Source organism: Ylistrum balloti, unplaced genomic scaffold (genome assembly GCF_031769215.1).
Source record: "Ylistrum balloti isolate Yb309-2 unplaced genomic scaffold, AGI_CSIRO_Ybal_v1 Utg369800, whole genome shotgun sequence".
NCBI lineage: Eukaryota > Metazoa > Mollusca > Bivalvia > Pectinida > Pectinidae > Ylistrum > Ylistrum balloti.
The window spans coordinates 310652-322820 of NW_026781978.1; the positions used below are offsets into that span (position 1 = coordinate 310652).

The 12169-nt window shown below is 35.3% G+C and overlaps 1 protein-coding gene across 1 annotated transcript in view; it reads right to left on the minus strand.

The window, feature by feature from the left end:
- Window positions 1-283: 283 nt before the first annotated feature.
- LOC132544524 (hemicentin-2-like) overlaps window positions 284-12169 on the minus strand; it is a 118055-nt gene continuing 106169 nt past the window's right edge. Inside the window, exons 5-8 of the mRNA XM_060208134.1 lie at window positions 10765-10794; window positions 3572-3868; window positions 1107-1130; window positions 284-414 (exon numbers count right to left, since the gene is read on the minus strand). Of these exons, the coding sequence (XP_060064117.1) occupies window positions 284-414; window positions 1107-1130; window positions 3572-3868; window positions 10765-10794 (482 nt within the window). The remainder of the gene's footprint in view (window positions 415-1106; window positions 1131-3571; window positions 3869-10764; window positions 10795-12169) is intronic.

Here is a 12169-nt window from a genome sequence, read left to right on the forward strand (position 1 = left end):
CATTACTTCGAGTCGGCTGTCGCCAACCAGATGTATGGAGCAACGATATGATTCTGAAGTCTGTAGCCGACCAGATGTATGAACCATTTCTACGAGTCTGAAGTCGGAAGTGAAAAGTCCCATACTTTCCGCTTTTTCACATGTACTGAACAGTTTCTCTTGTATTCTCCTTTCATTTGTAGACAGAATGAGTACATATCCGGAATCTTCATGTTTTTTTTCTCCAAATGAAAAATATTTGTATCTTTTTTTTATTGTCGAACGTAAAAGAAAATATTTTTGTTTACGTCCAAATCCATAGAACTATGGTTAATATCACTAAATGTCTTTGTAATGATATTGTAGGGCCTCCATTTCGACTGTTTGACGGCTCCGGCTTTGCTGCAGGCTGTAGAATGGATTGGGTGGGGTTGTCTGTAAACAAGAAATAAACGCCATAATTTCGAAAATATTAGCGTCAACAAAGGCTATATTATTTGAGCAGTTCCCACACTTCCTATACCTGAGTGCTTTACGACTAGTATGTCTCCCTTGTCTGAGTGTTGCCTCCGTTTTCTGAGTGCTGACCTACAGTATTCCCCCATTTGTAATGTTGAATTTCTGCATCACCTCCCCTAAGATTGTCTAAGTGCTGAATTACAGTATTAAGTTCTCTTTGTCTGAGTACTCAACTGCAGTGTTGCCTCCTCTCGTCTAAGTATTAAATTTTAGTATTACTACAATTTACTCTACATGTTGAACTACAAGTACAGATGTATTACCTCCCTTGACTGAATGTTGAATTACAGTATTACCTCCCTTGACTGAGCGTTGAATTACAGTATTACCTCCCTTGAATGAGCGTTGAATTACAGTATTACCTTCTTGTCTGAGTATTAAAATAACAATGTACAATGTTACTTTTCTTGTCTGAGAGTGATTAACTTTGATATTAGATAGTCTTTCCTTGTCCTAGTGTGATAACTATAATATGCCTTCTCCTTCGTTTGAGCATTCCATAACACAAAGCATATTCACACGTGTTACATGTATATCTCGGAAAGATATTCGGCTTTTTTGTGATTCGACTCTTCTGGTATCTAATTCAAATGAAAGCAAGTACTTACCTCGCTTGTCCTTTGGTATTTCAGCTGAAAAAAAAGAATAGTAGCTTCATAAACACATAAAACATATCACAGACATACGCAAATAAGATTTATCTGCACGTAGTATAAAAATGTACTTTAACAGTGGATTGTATTGGTGATGCGCGTTTGATAGCGCCAAATGAAGACGTATGCTTCTATTCTTTTCAATTGTGACTGTACAGCTTCACAGAGTCACAATCTTCCAATACTATGGTGACAACAAAAAAAAAGAACACGAAAAAACTTGCTGCCGTGATAAACATATCTCTCAATGTTCGCTCCATGTAGGGTTTTATTCAACTATGAAGATTTTTTTTCATATTATGTGATCTAAGCTTAGCAAAACATTATTTCAATAGAAAATTCTGAGAGTAATGTTTGATAAACAGAAATATATATAGATATAGATGTTTAGAAGTGTATGTTTTTCGTGAATTGACATATTAATCTGCTTGTCATTAGGAGGAGTGCGAGCATTTCAATCATGTATACGATACATATCGGAAGTAACATAGTATACACCCTTAACACATACATTTAAAAGTAGATCTTAATCGTCAAGACATAGACTGAAATGCTTGTCTATTGTTTTGGTCTCTTGGCTGATTTTTAATATGTTACATTTATCAAAACAAGCCATTGATGATTTCAACTTCCCAATAGCGAATTTTCCTTTTCTTGATAGCAACATTATGCCTGCTCAACCTATGATGCTTTCATGTCGCAGCTCATTTGACACTGAGGAGTTTTGTTCCGAAAAGCACTCTTTTTGTGCAACAGATACAGTTTGAAGTTGTGTGATTTACGTAGTGTTTACATTAGAAGGCGTTCTATTTCTTTGTGCAGTAAAAAGTTGGACGTGTTTAATGCTCGTTACTTTGTCTGGTTGTTAACATTGTTTTTACTTTGGAAACTCGACATTACTTACTTGGATCGACCAAGTTTTATATGTCGGGTATCGTCGATGAAGCAAAAATCGCCTGTACCTTTCTTGTACCTTATAGGAGCTTCAGCATAAATCTCATATCCACTAGTTTCGCCTTAATTTGAGTTTGAGTTAATATCCTAGCTTGTTGAGATGTCTTTTATTAAGATATAGATTCTATGACTATTATGTATGAGTTAGGGAAGTGGGAGGGCTTTCTTTCAGTGAATTTTATACTCAACAAAACCTAATATACATTTACGTAAACAAAGCAATAGCATGTTTATCGTCCAAAACGCCTGGCACATATGGACGTACCTTTTAAATCCCCTTTCTTGCGCCTTTTCCCTCCATTGATTGCCGCCAAAATTAATGTAAGACGATTTACTATCAGTCCGAAATTATCATTGACTTTACATGGTATAAAATACAAATACTTAGTAATAACAATTAACAAATCCCGGTGCAGAAATCAATGTGATATGTATACATTTTTATTAAGCTGTTGAGACGATAAAAAGGTAACTTCACCGATGCCAAGAAATAGTTTGTGTAAAATGTTGTATTTGAAATATTCAAAAGAAATTAATTCTTGTTTTTCATGAATTGATATAGATCAGATAACCCTGGACTCCCGTTATTCCTGTCTGTAATGGTACAATTGTACATCTTGATTAAAAGTTTAAGTAATAATAATAAAAAAACAGCTAAGGAATGCAGAAATGAAAACATAAATGTTACGTGTATATTGACAATAAGTCGGTAAATACCATCAACTTAAACATTGTTAAATTACTCATTTTATTGGTGAACGATTTTCCACAGGTGCTTCTTTCATCAAAATTACTTTCCAAATGTATATTCAGAGTCGAAATTTGAGTAGCGTCTTTATCCAGCAGTTAGTCACTTTCTGGTGATAAGCGCAGTTGTATGTATGACTGATCAGGATCACAATGCTATTGCAGTGCCTAGTAATCAGCCCGCCCCCTGGCACCTCCCCCGACTTATCGAAAGATAAATAGGGTGTATTGAAAGCAACCTTATAAATCTGAATGAAATAGAATCAGAGAAAAACCTATTCTCATTGCACAAGGATTATAACCTTTGACCCCAACGCTATAGTATTCAATAAATACATGTATCACAGTCAAAAATAATTTTTGAAAAGAAACGCGCAATGATCATAACGGAAACAGTTGTATGTAGATTATAAAATTATAGTAGAGCTAAATTAAATTTCTTACCAAGATTTACATTAAAGATGAAAGTGTATATTAGCATTCGGAAGAAATCAGTATAGATATTTAACTATGTATCATAGTATGGTACAAGAAAAAAAATCCTTAAATAGAAATCCGTTTGCAGATTTTTTTGGTTGTCATAGAGACGTAAATGTTTGTTAGGAAAGACGGGGCAGTTGGTGATGTAATGTATAGAGAATGAGAATGGCTGCAATTATTACATATACCAAAATTAAACATGGTCAGTTTTCTATAATAAACAAATTGAAAAAACTTACACAGGTCATTGAGAACAGTGACCTTTGTACTTTTAATCTGCGCGGCAGATGTCCTGCACGTGTAGGTGCCCATGTCGTCCATGCTGGCCTGGGCAATATGGAGCGTACTGGATATGGTGTTACTACCAAGAGAGACTGTCTTGTCGATGTACACACCCTTCTGGAAATTAGTGCTCACCCTGTGACCGTTGATGAACCAGTCAAGTTCGTCCAGCTGTGTATCCGCACCAGTCGCGTTACAGTGTAGCTGTATCGGGTGACCCTTGTTCACGTGCTCAGGAGAAAATATTCGAATATCTGAAGATGTACGAACAAAAAGTCATTCAATTAAAATATATATAGATATGCATACACAAACATTTATCTATTTAATCCACTCATATAATTCGATGTAAGAAAACTAAATTGAACTTGAACATTTCGATGTTCTGTTTTCGATATCACGAATCCTTTTAAAAGTCTTCATCCTTAAATAATGAAAAATCCACATCATGGTGATAAAATTACAAATGAATGAAAATGACCAAAGAATTACTTCGAGATCAAAGCCAGTGGCCTTTGCCTGTACATTTTTTTACCTTTCTTTTAGCAATGCCCTGCGATCAAGTGTACAAGAGATTCTATAGAATCTTGAGAGTACCCAGACAGCATGTTTTTGCTATGTGCAATAGTCTATGGCCGTTCTGAATTTCTTACCAAAATATGACCAAACATCAGTCAATGTGGTATCGGTAGTATACTAAGTCAATTTGATCATATCTCTGATTTCATATCGTTTGATTGCAACATTTAACGAAATTTGACATAACGAATCTTCGTTGGTTGTTTCAATTACCGATATTTTACCGGTTAAATGAAATACATTGTCTTATTCTTGACATTTTTCAAGAGTTTCATAAATGAAGTCGTGCAAATGGAATGCTTGGTTGAAGTTTTGTGTCTGAGAGTTTTTGTTTTCATCCCGAATGAATATAGGTGTGTCTATGTGTGTCAAAGACACCACTAGTTTTGTTTTGTGGACGGTACAAAGAGACAGTACATGTGTAGTTTTGATAGAAGTAAGGCGATTTATCCATACTAACGAAGACAGTTGTCGTTAACATAAGATAAAATGCTTTCAGAGCTTTACCGTTAATTATGTTACTGATGTTAGTAGGTAGTGATTTACTTAGACCCGGACACGCGCGTGACTACAGGTGTGCCACTTATGCGGACAGCGGTCGTTCATTTTCTCAAGAGCACCCTTAAATACTGTTTCTAGTTGTCTAAGGAAAACAGACACAAATTACCAGCGTGGAATGCAGAATACTCCTTGTTTTTACGCTTGTTGATGAGGTGGATATGAGGAATTATCAACAAACACAAAAATTCAGAGTGTATTTATATCCGTGTCTGTTTGTAGTCATGTGACAATCAGACACTATTCATAATTACGTACTGTGATGCGATGATAAAGTCCATATGACCACGTGGAACAGTCGACCAACAATCGGCTCTCTTACATGTATAAAATGTTTGATGATGATGACAAAAGGATTTATCAACCGGTCGACCCCGAAGATGCATGCATTGTGAAGGAGAAGAAATTGTAACACAGACTTGCAGACATTTTTAGTTCTTAGTAACTGTAGCAGGCACGTGACCATCATAGAGAGCAATGCTATTGCTGTTGGTGTACGTACAAGGTTTACTACATTTGTACATTTACTATCGTTATCAATCTTCAATATTTAGTTTGTCAAAACTTATATCACCATTTTTCATGAAAGTTCATTAATTAAAACTTTCATGAAAACATTAATGAATGGAAACAAATATTCCTGAACTGACTGTGTTTCCGTAAGTTCTTGAATCATAGCCTACATTTCAAACCTATATCTGTAACCATTATATCTATTAAACTCTTCAAAACTATTATGTATATTTCTCATCTTTGCTTAAGAAATTTACCTCGTCCACATTTCTCAGAATCTGACATTGTAGAATTTTATCATTTATACAGTGGAATCTGTTCCATTTATTGAATTTCAACATAGAATAGCAAGCGATAATTAAAACATGTCTCTCGGCTTACTGGATACAGCGTTCATAGGCGTAAGTAGTGGATCTTGGTTCGAACCTACGTCTTTCACGTGCCATATTCCACGTTTAATTTAATAAAGATCTATTATTAAATCACAGGTTTAAACTTATCTTGTTATATATTGGACGCTATGCATAATCTGTACCTATAAGCATCTTAAAAATCGATAAAATATCTATAAGTTCAATTAGTACACTTAGGCAGTGTGGTCATGGATCAGTAACTTATTCAATAAACATCGATTTTTGTTTCATTTTACTCGAAAATTCATATACAAGCAATGTTGTGGCCTTTCAAACACAAGGAAGGTAAGTTGAGGCGTAGAGACCTCCTTATTGAATTATGCGCCGTCTCGTGGCTCGTCTGGCTATTTAGCAGTTGAAGGAGAGAAAACGAAGAGAGGAATCCTGGTAGACTGGTAATAACGGGTTTATAGAGCTAAGTACAATTCCACGACAGTATTTGCGGGGAAATGAAGATTCTATAACAGGGTGTGAAATAACATTTTATAAACTTCTCGTTTGTCTCATAAGCTTTTTATCCTTGTATTCATGTGTGGCTCGGAATCGATGTCACAATCCCGTCCGAACTCCCTCATGAGGGACAGACAGACCAAGCTTATACCGACAAACATATAGGCATTATGTAATTGTCATTCCGTTAATGCAAAAACGAGGCGACTTTTGATGTCAGAAGTCGGTCCCAACAGTAGGTTATCTTGGTAACTTGAAACTCTATCTAACATTAATGTTATTCTCAGCAAAAATTGTGTCAGGTAATCTTAACAAGAATGATATACGCCAACGCAAAGGTATCAGATTCGATAGGAGAAAAAACACTCAAAGATATTCAACAATGTTGTGCACAAGGATAAGTATTTTATCAATATGCGTGCGTCATAACACTAAACGGTTGTGGACTTCAATGAGTATTACGTGTTTTGTACTCCAATGTCTCCTCTCGTACATTCGCAAATGTCCGTGGTCATTTCGGACTAAAAAGGCTCGTTCCGGACTAAAGAGAAGCACACATACAAATGTACCTCGTACGCGTATATTTTCGTTCAGATATAATTGTTTCGGACTAAAAAGATGTACATTTGATTCGTACCCTGTACTCAGAGATCTTCGTTCATATGACTTTAATCCGAACCATTGAGAAGTAACTGTTTGAACTGAGACTTATTGTTATATGTATCTAGGCATGTCCCTTTTGTATGAATGGATTCATGTTGGCAAACATATGTACGAAGCCTGTTTCAAATCACAAGCAGGATGAAACTGAATTGAAAGGAATTTAATAGACATATTGTTGCATACTGTCAACAGAACAATGCCATCTTTCGTGGAGGGCGAAGACTGCTGAAACTTAACCAGCAATCCGTCAGTTTTTCTGACAGCGATGTGCCAGGACCTTCGTGGCACTGACCCTATTTTGACCTCATGTTGACGCGGAGTTGATTGGCTACTCCTGATGAATGTTAACAATTAGCCACCGTCCCACTTGGACTCAATCAAGAAACCGACAAGACGTCCATGTACATAAACCGCTGGTATCGTTCATTGCCAAGTTCAATGTACACAATATTTGCTGTTTATACAAACTGCGTGTTGGACAACCCATTACACATTTCCCAATCAGAATAGATTCTTCATTGAAAAATAAGATAAAGATAACAAGACGTTGGTATTAACCTATTTTAATGGTAACTTATGGTAAATGGAGAGAATGGTACATAAGCAAGTACACCTACTGCACTCGTTTGACCTTAAAGCACTGACATTTTTAGTTAACAAACCAAGAATGTTTGTTCTCAGCTACCAATTACACTGATTGAGGACAAAATAATTAAATGCATAATTGAACTCAAATCCCTCACTATTGTCTGGGCTGCAAACCACTTGATGGTTCCAAAAGTATGGTTTTGTCAACTTTTTTTTCTCGTCGATATATTTGATTGAATCTGTATACATACGACAACATATTGATCCTTATCTGTAGTGCATGTAATCATTAAACAGCTTTAAAATGGCATATTAACATAAACACTGCAGCCACCACAGAAATTGCAAAAATCCGTACGGCTATGCTATTTTGGACGGAACTATGATGATCTAAACTAAAGTGATATAAGCAAAATAAAGCAGTTGGTTTGTTTCAATTGCAATATGCTACATTTCAACTTAAGTAAAATGTTGTCCAAATGAATTGTGTATGAGTAATGTTTGCCGTACAAATGCATGTGAATTTACATGAATTTAAAACTAGTTTTTTAAATAAAAAATATGATACATATACATTTATGTAAAGTCAACATCTATGCGCAACATAGCATGTTTTGGTGTACACATTATATATTCCTCCTCATTCTATCTGCATAAACAGCATAAACATGAGTAGGATTCCTTTTGTTGCTGGATGGAAAGGCGGAACTCGTTTACCAGACATTCAGACTTTCCTGACCTTTGTTAAAAATAATCTTTTATTAATCTCTTATAGTTTTATCATTGAATTCTTAACATTCAGCTTTTAAGAAATTACTTCCAAATTGATATTACCATATAAACGTGAGCAGTATATCATTAGAGAGTCCATTCGGCTCTTTGACGTCGAACCTGAAGCTTGGACATCGCAATAAATCCGTGTATAAATCAAGGGGGAAAATTTTACACCTGTCACCAGGCCTCACACCTCCGACTTCGGCTCCGTCCGCCGCCGTCAGCAGTGTGAAATTACTTACAGACCCTACAGCCATTGATTAATATTCTAACACCACGTGACAGTCGCCATCTTTTATGTATGAGAGCAAGTCATTGTTCCTTTCCGCGCGAGATGAGGAGTGAGGATCACCCCGCTTTCGCCCCAATTACTTAAATACGCTGTCAATTCCGATGTTAGCGCTCGTGACGAGAATCCGACTTCTTAAACTTCCATATATACGTTTCTCTCATGACAAGATAACATCGGCTTTTCCTTTTCTTCAATAAAGAGATTCATTCTTTTCAAAATCAAAATTGTTTTTACTTTATAAAACATAGAAATCACAAATCTACGAATCGGATATGCAATGCCATATTCCATATCCCTGCGACATTAATTGAGTTTTAAACACTTCCTGTCAATTGTGTCTATTTTCAAGAAGAGTATTTTGCCCTTATGAAGCGCAGAAGAACACTCCTTGTCTGTAATATTGATAATTTCCAAAAAGCAGTCTTCATTCATTTCCATGAAATTGCTAAAATATGAGAATAACATGCATAGTGTTTATTTGAATTTTTTCAGCTTTATACCAAAATTGATCTCGTTGTAACTGTATTCAACATAACTTTGATTTGCTAGCGCGAGCTAGGCATGTATAACTGTATTCAACATAACTTTGATTTGCTAGCGCGAGCTAGGCATGTATAACTGTATTGTCAGTAAATGGTCTTATTCTGTTTCAATATTTACATAAATTTCTCTACTGCTTACTCAGCTACATACATTAAATATTGATATAGCACCAACCTATCTTGAAGACAAAAACACCCAGTCTCAAACATGTCGATTGTGAAGAACCTAAACAATGTGACGTACTGTACCTGTCTGTTTGCGGTTGAATCAAACATCACCGACAATTCTATGATCAACCAGCTACAATGCATAAACAGGTTAACCTTATCAATAACCAAAGATCAACTAATTGGTTTGTGTCATCGCCTTCACTGTGTAACGATTCGACTGTATGTGGCATTTCACCGACAATATCAGAAAAAATAGACGGATATTGACATACTAACAAACAAAAGAGTAAATACGGTTTATGAATATAAGAAAAATACGAGGTCATCATGGCATGATCACATTGGGTAAACATTTTTCCTTGTGCAAAGTTTTTCTGTTCATCCTAAAGCAACACTTTTTAGACAACTGTCTTCTCTTTCAACATCTTTTTACATTTTCCTGCAGGCGCAAAAAGAAACCCCCACTCAGATTACATTATAATGTGCTTTCACGTAAATACAGAAAGTTTATCATTTCCGCAAAATTGCAGGAGGTGTTTACAGGGAAAGTAAATCAAGTAAACACGACGAATGTAATTCAGTTATCGGACTCACATACATATATATGCGTTCTTTAGTATTGTCAATTACTTTTTATAGTTTTTCGATTCAAATTTCGAACGGAAATGTAACTGTAAATAAGTTTGACTGCTTGAACAACGATGCCGAAATGATAAGTCGGATTATTTCGCGGTCGTAAGCGCATTTAGGTGATAAAAGGACGGAATGAATGGTATTCTTCTGCAGTGAGCGCCATTACTAATTGCTATGTTGTATCATGTTCCCGTACTTTTGATTCGAAGTGTTCTTGTTAAATATAAACTGTAACGCAAAAATGTTATTATTGTTTCCAGTAAAACTACTTCACATGATGTTATTTCATTAGTTAGAATTCATTATACTCAACTAAATTAGGTAAACAGTTTGAATTCAATTTACAGAGTACTGAACTGTGAATGAGTCCAAAATGCACGCGAGCGTGTCGTAAGTCTGTATCAAATAGTTCTAATTTAGCATGATACCTTACAGGATAACGTGGAGACTGGGAATAAAACAGGATGTCAAATGTACTTGCGCTCTTGAATTAAATTGGCTCCGTTTAAATGTATCACCAGTAATCAGGAACATTTTTATTGGTGAAGCGTACGAGATACTTCTCGTCACACTTGAAGAAAATGCAGCATTTTCTTTGTTTTAAATCCATTCCAATGCAATACTGAAATTGATACCTTTCTATGGACTAATTTGTCACATGATTAGAACGTAATTCAAGATGAGAATGGAACAGCTTACACAGTGAGGGCCTCAGCATCTTTCTGTTTAAAACCATGTAAATAATATTACCTCATGCGTTCGTTTGTGTAGATATTGTATTGGGAACAACATGAGAGCCAAGAGAAGATGGCAAACAGCTCACAACTCCACCAACCCCATATCGTAAATCTTCGGTCTTATTGTCATATATTCAGAATGTGGGTCAGTGGATATCCATAAATAAACTATTTCTTAGTTTTACCCACATCTCAAATGGCCTTTAACTAAATACAAAATCAATAATTTCAACTTACCCGGCGTACTCCTGCCTTTGTCTTTTTTATCTACAAAACAAAACAACGTCATAAAAATACACAATGTTGGTAGCAAAAAGGCTCTTTGTTCATATCATTTTATTTCATTTAAAGGTGATTTGTGTACTCAAAACATGCTCATAGCTACATACAGCTGTAAATGTAATATATATTTCACATTTCATTCTTAAATGAAGTAGAGTATAACAACAACAATACAGACAAAAATCAATGCAATGCTGTTTCTAATAGACATGTTGTCTTCATACACTTAGAACAGTACAGCAGCTGGCCTTACTGCGCTCTACCTAAATCTGATAAAAATGCCACTTTAAAATCTATGAGTTTTGATAAAATGAGAAACACGGGTAAATAAATCAGAGAGAGAGAGAAACATGACGATCACTAATGGAGAGGCACGCAAGATGGAATGGCACCTGCGCTAGTAACATCATATATAAATGGTCAAATTGATTTATAAAAAATACAGCTAATTAGCACCTTTTCAATAAAAAGATGGAACTAGATGTGGTTTGACCAAATTATTTATAGATGTATCACACAGCTGTATTGTTATTCTATGACTCGTAAGTGATGCTATGGGCCCGAATCATGAAATCTAGGAGACATGAGAACATAAGATTTGGTTCGAAAGAAATGTAAAAAACGAGGTAAACTTACACCATAACACAATAAATTTCAGTATTAAATAATTTCAAAAGAGCGTCAAGTACATGTGTATTTTCACGATTCCAATTTACTAAAATCTGGCAGGTTACGGCAAAAGGGACTAAGTTAAGTCCATAAGCAGTGACTACCACCTGCAAACCCGAAGATTGTAAAAAGGCAAACAAGCATACACATCTAGAACTTGATACAGTGTAGACAAACTATAGGTTAAACTGAACATATAGGGTAATTTGAAGGTTATTTTGATGCTTAAAATTTGCTATGTATTTTAACGGAAATCCTAAATCGATAATTTTTTCCAAGAGTACTTATTGAGGTGATTTTATTCCATCCCTGAATGTACATATAAGGAAAATAAAAACCTTCAGAAATATTAATCGTAAGAGGATTTCAAACAACCCACATATCCTGAATCCTTAACATTTTATAGGTAACTTAATTTACATTCTAATTGATAATAATGTATGAATCTTAGCCATCTAACTGGCAAGGGAACGATTGGTACGATACTACTGGCCTCCTTAACAGAAACAAATCACATTTAAAAAACACAGCTCAGCCCGTTATTATCAACGTGACTTATATATTTAACAGTTGCCACACTTCTACAAAATGCCATACATAATACCCGAAGGACAAACATCGTCTTTTGACTTCCTCAAAAATTGATAGAAGGGAATGACCCAAATCACAAATTAACATGTTTTGAAAAAAA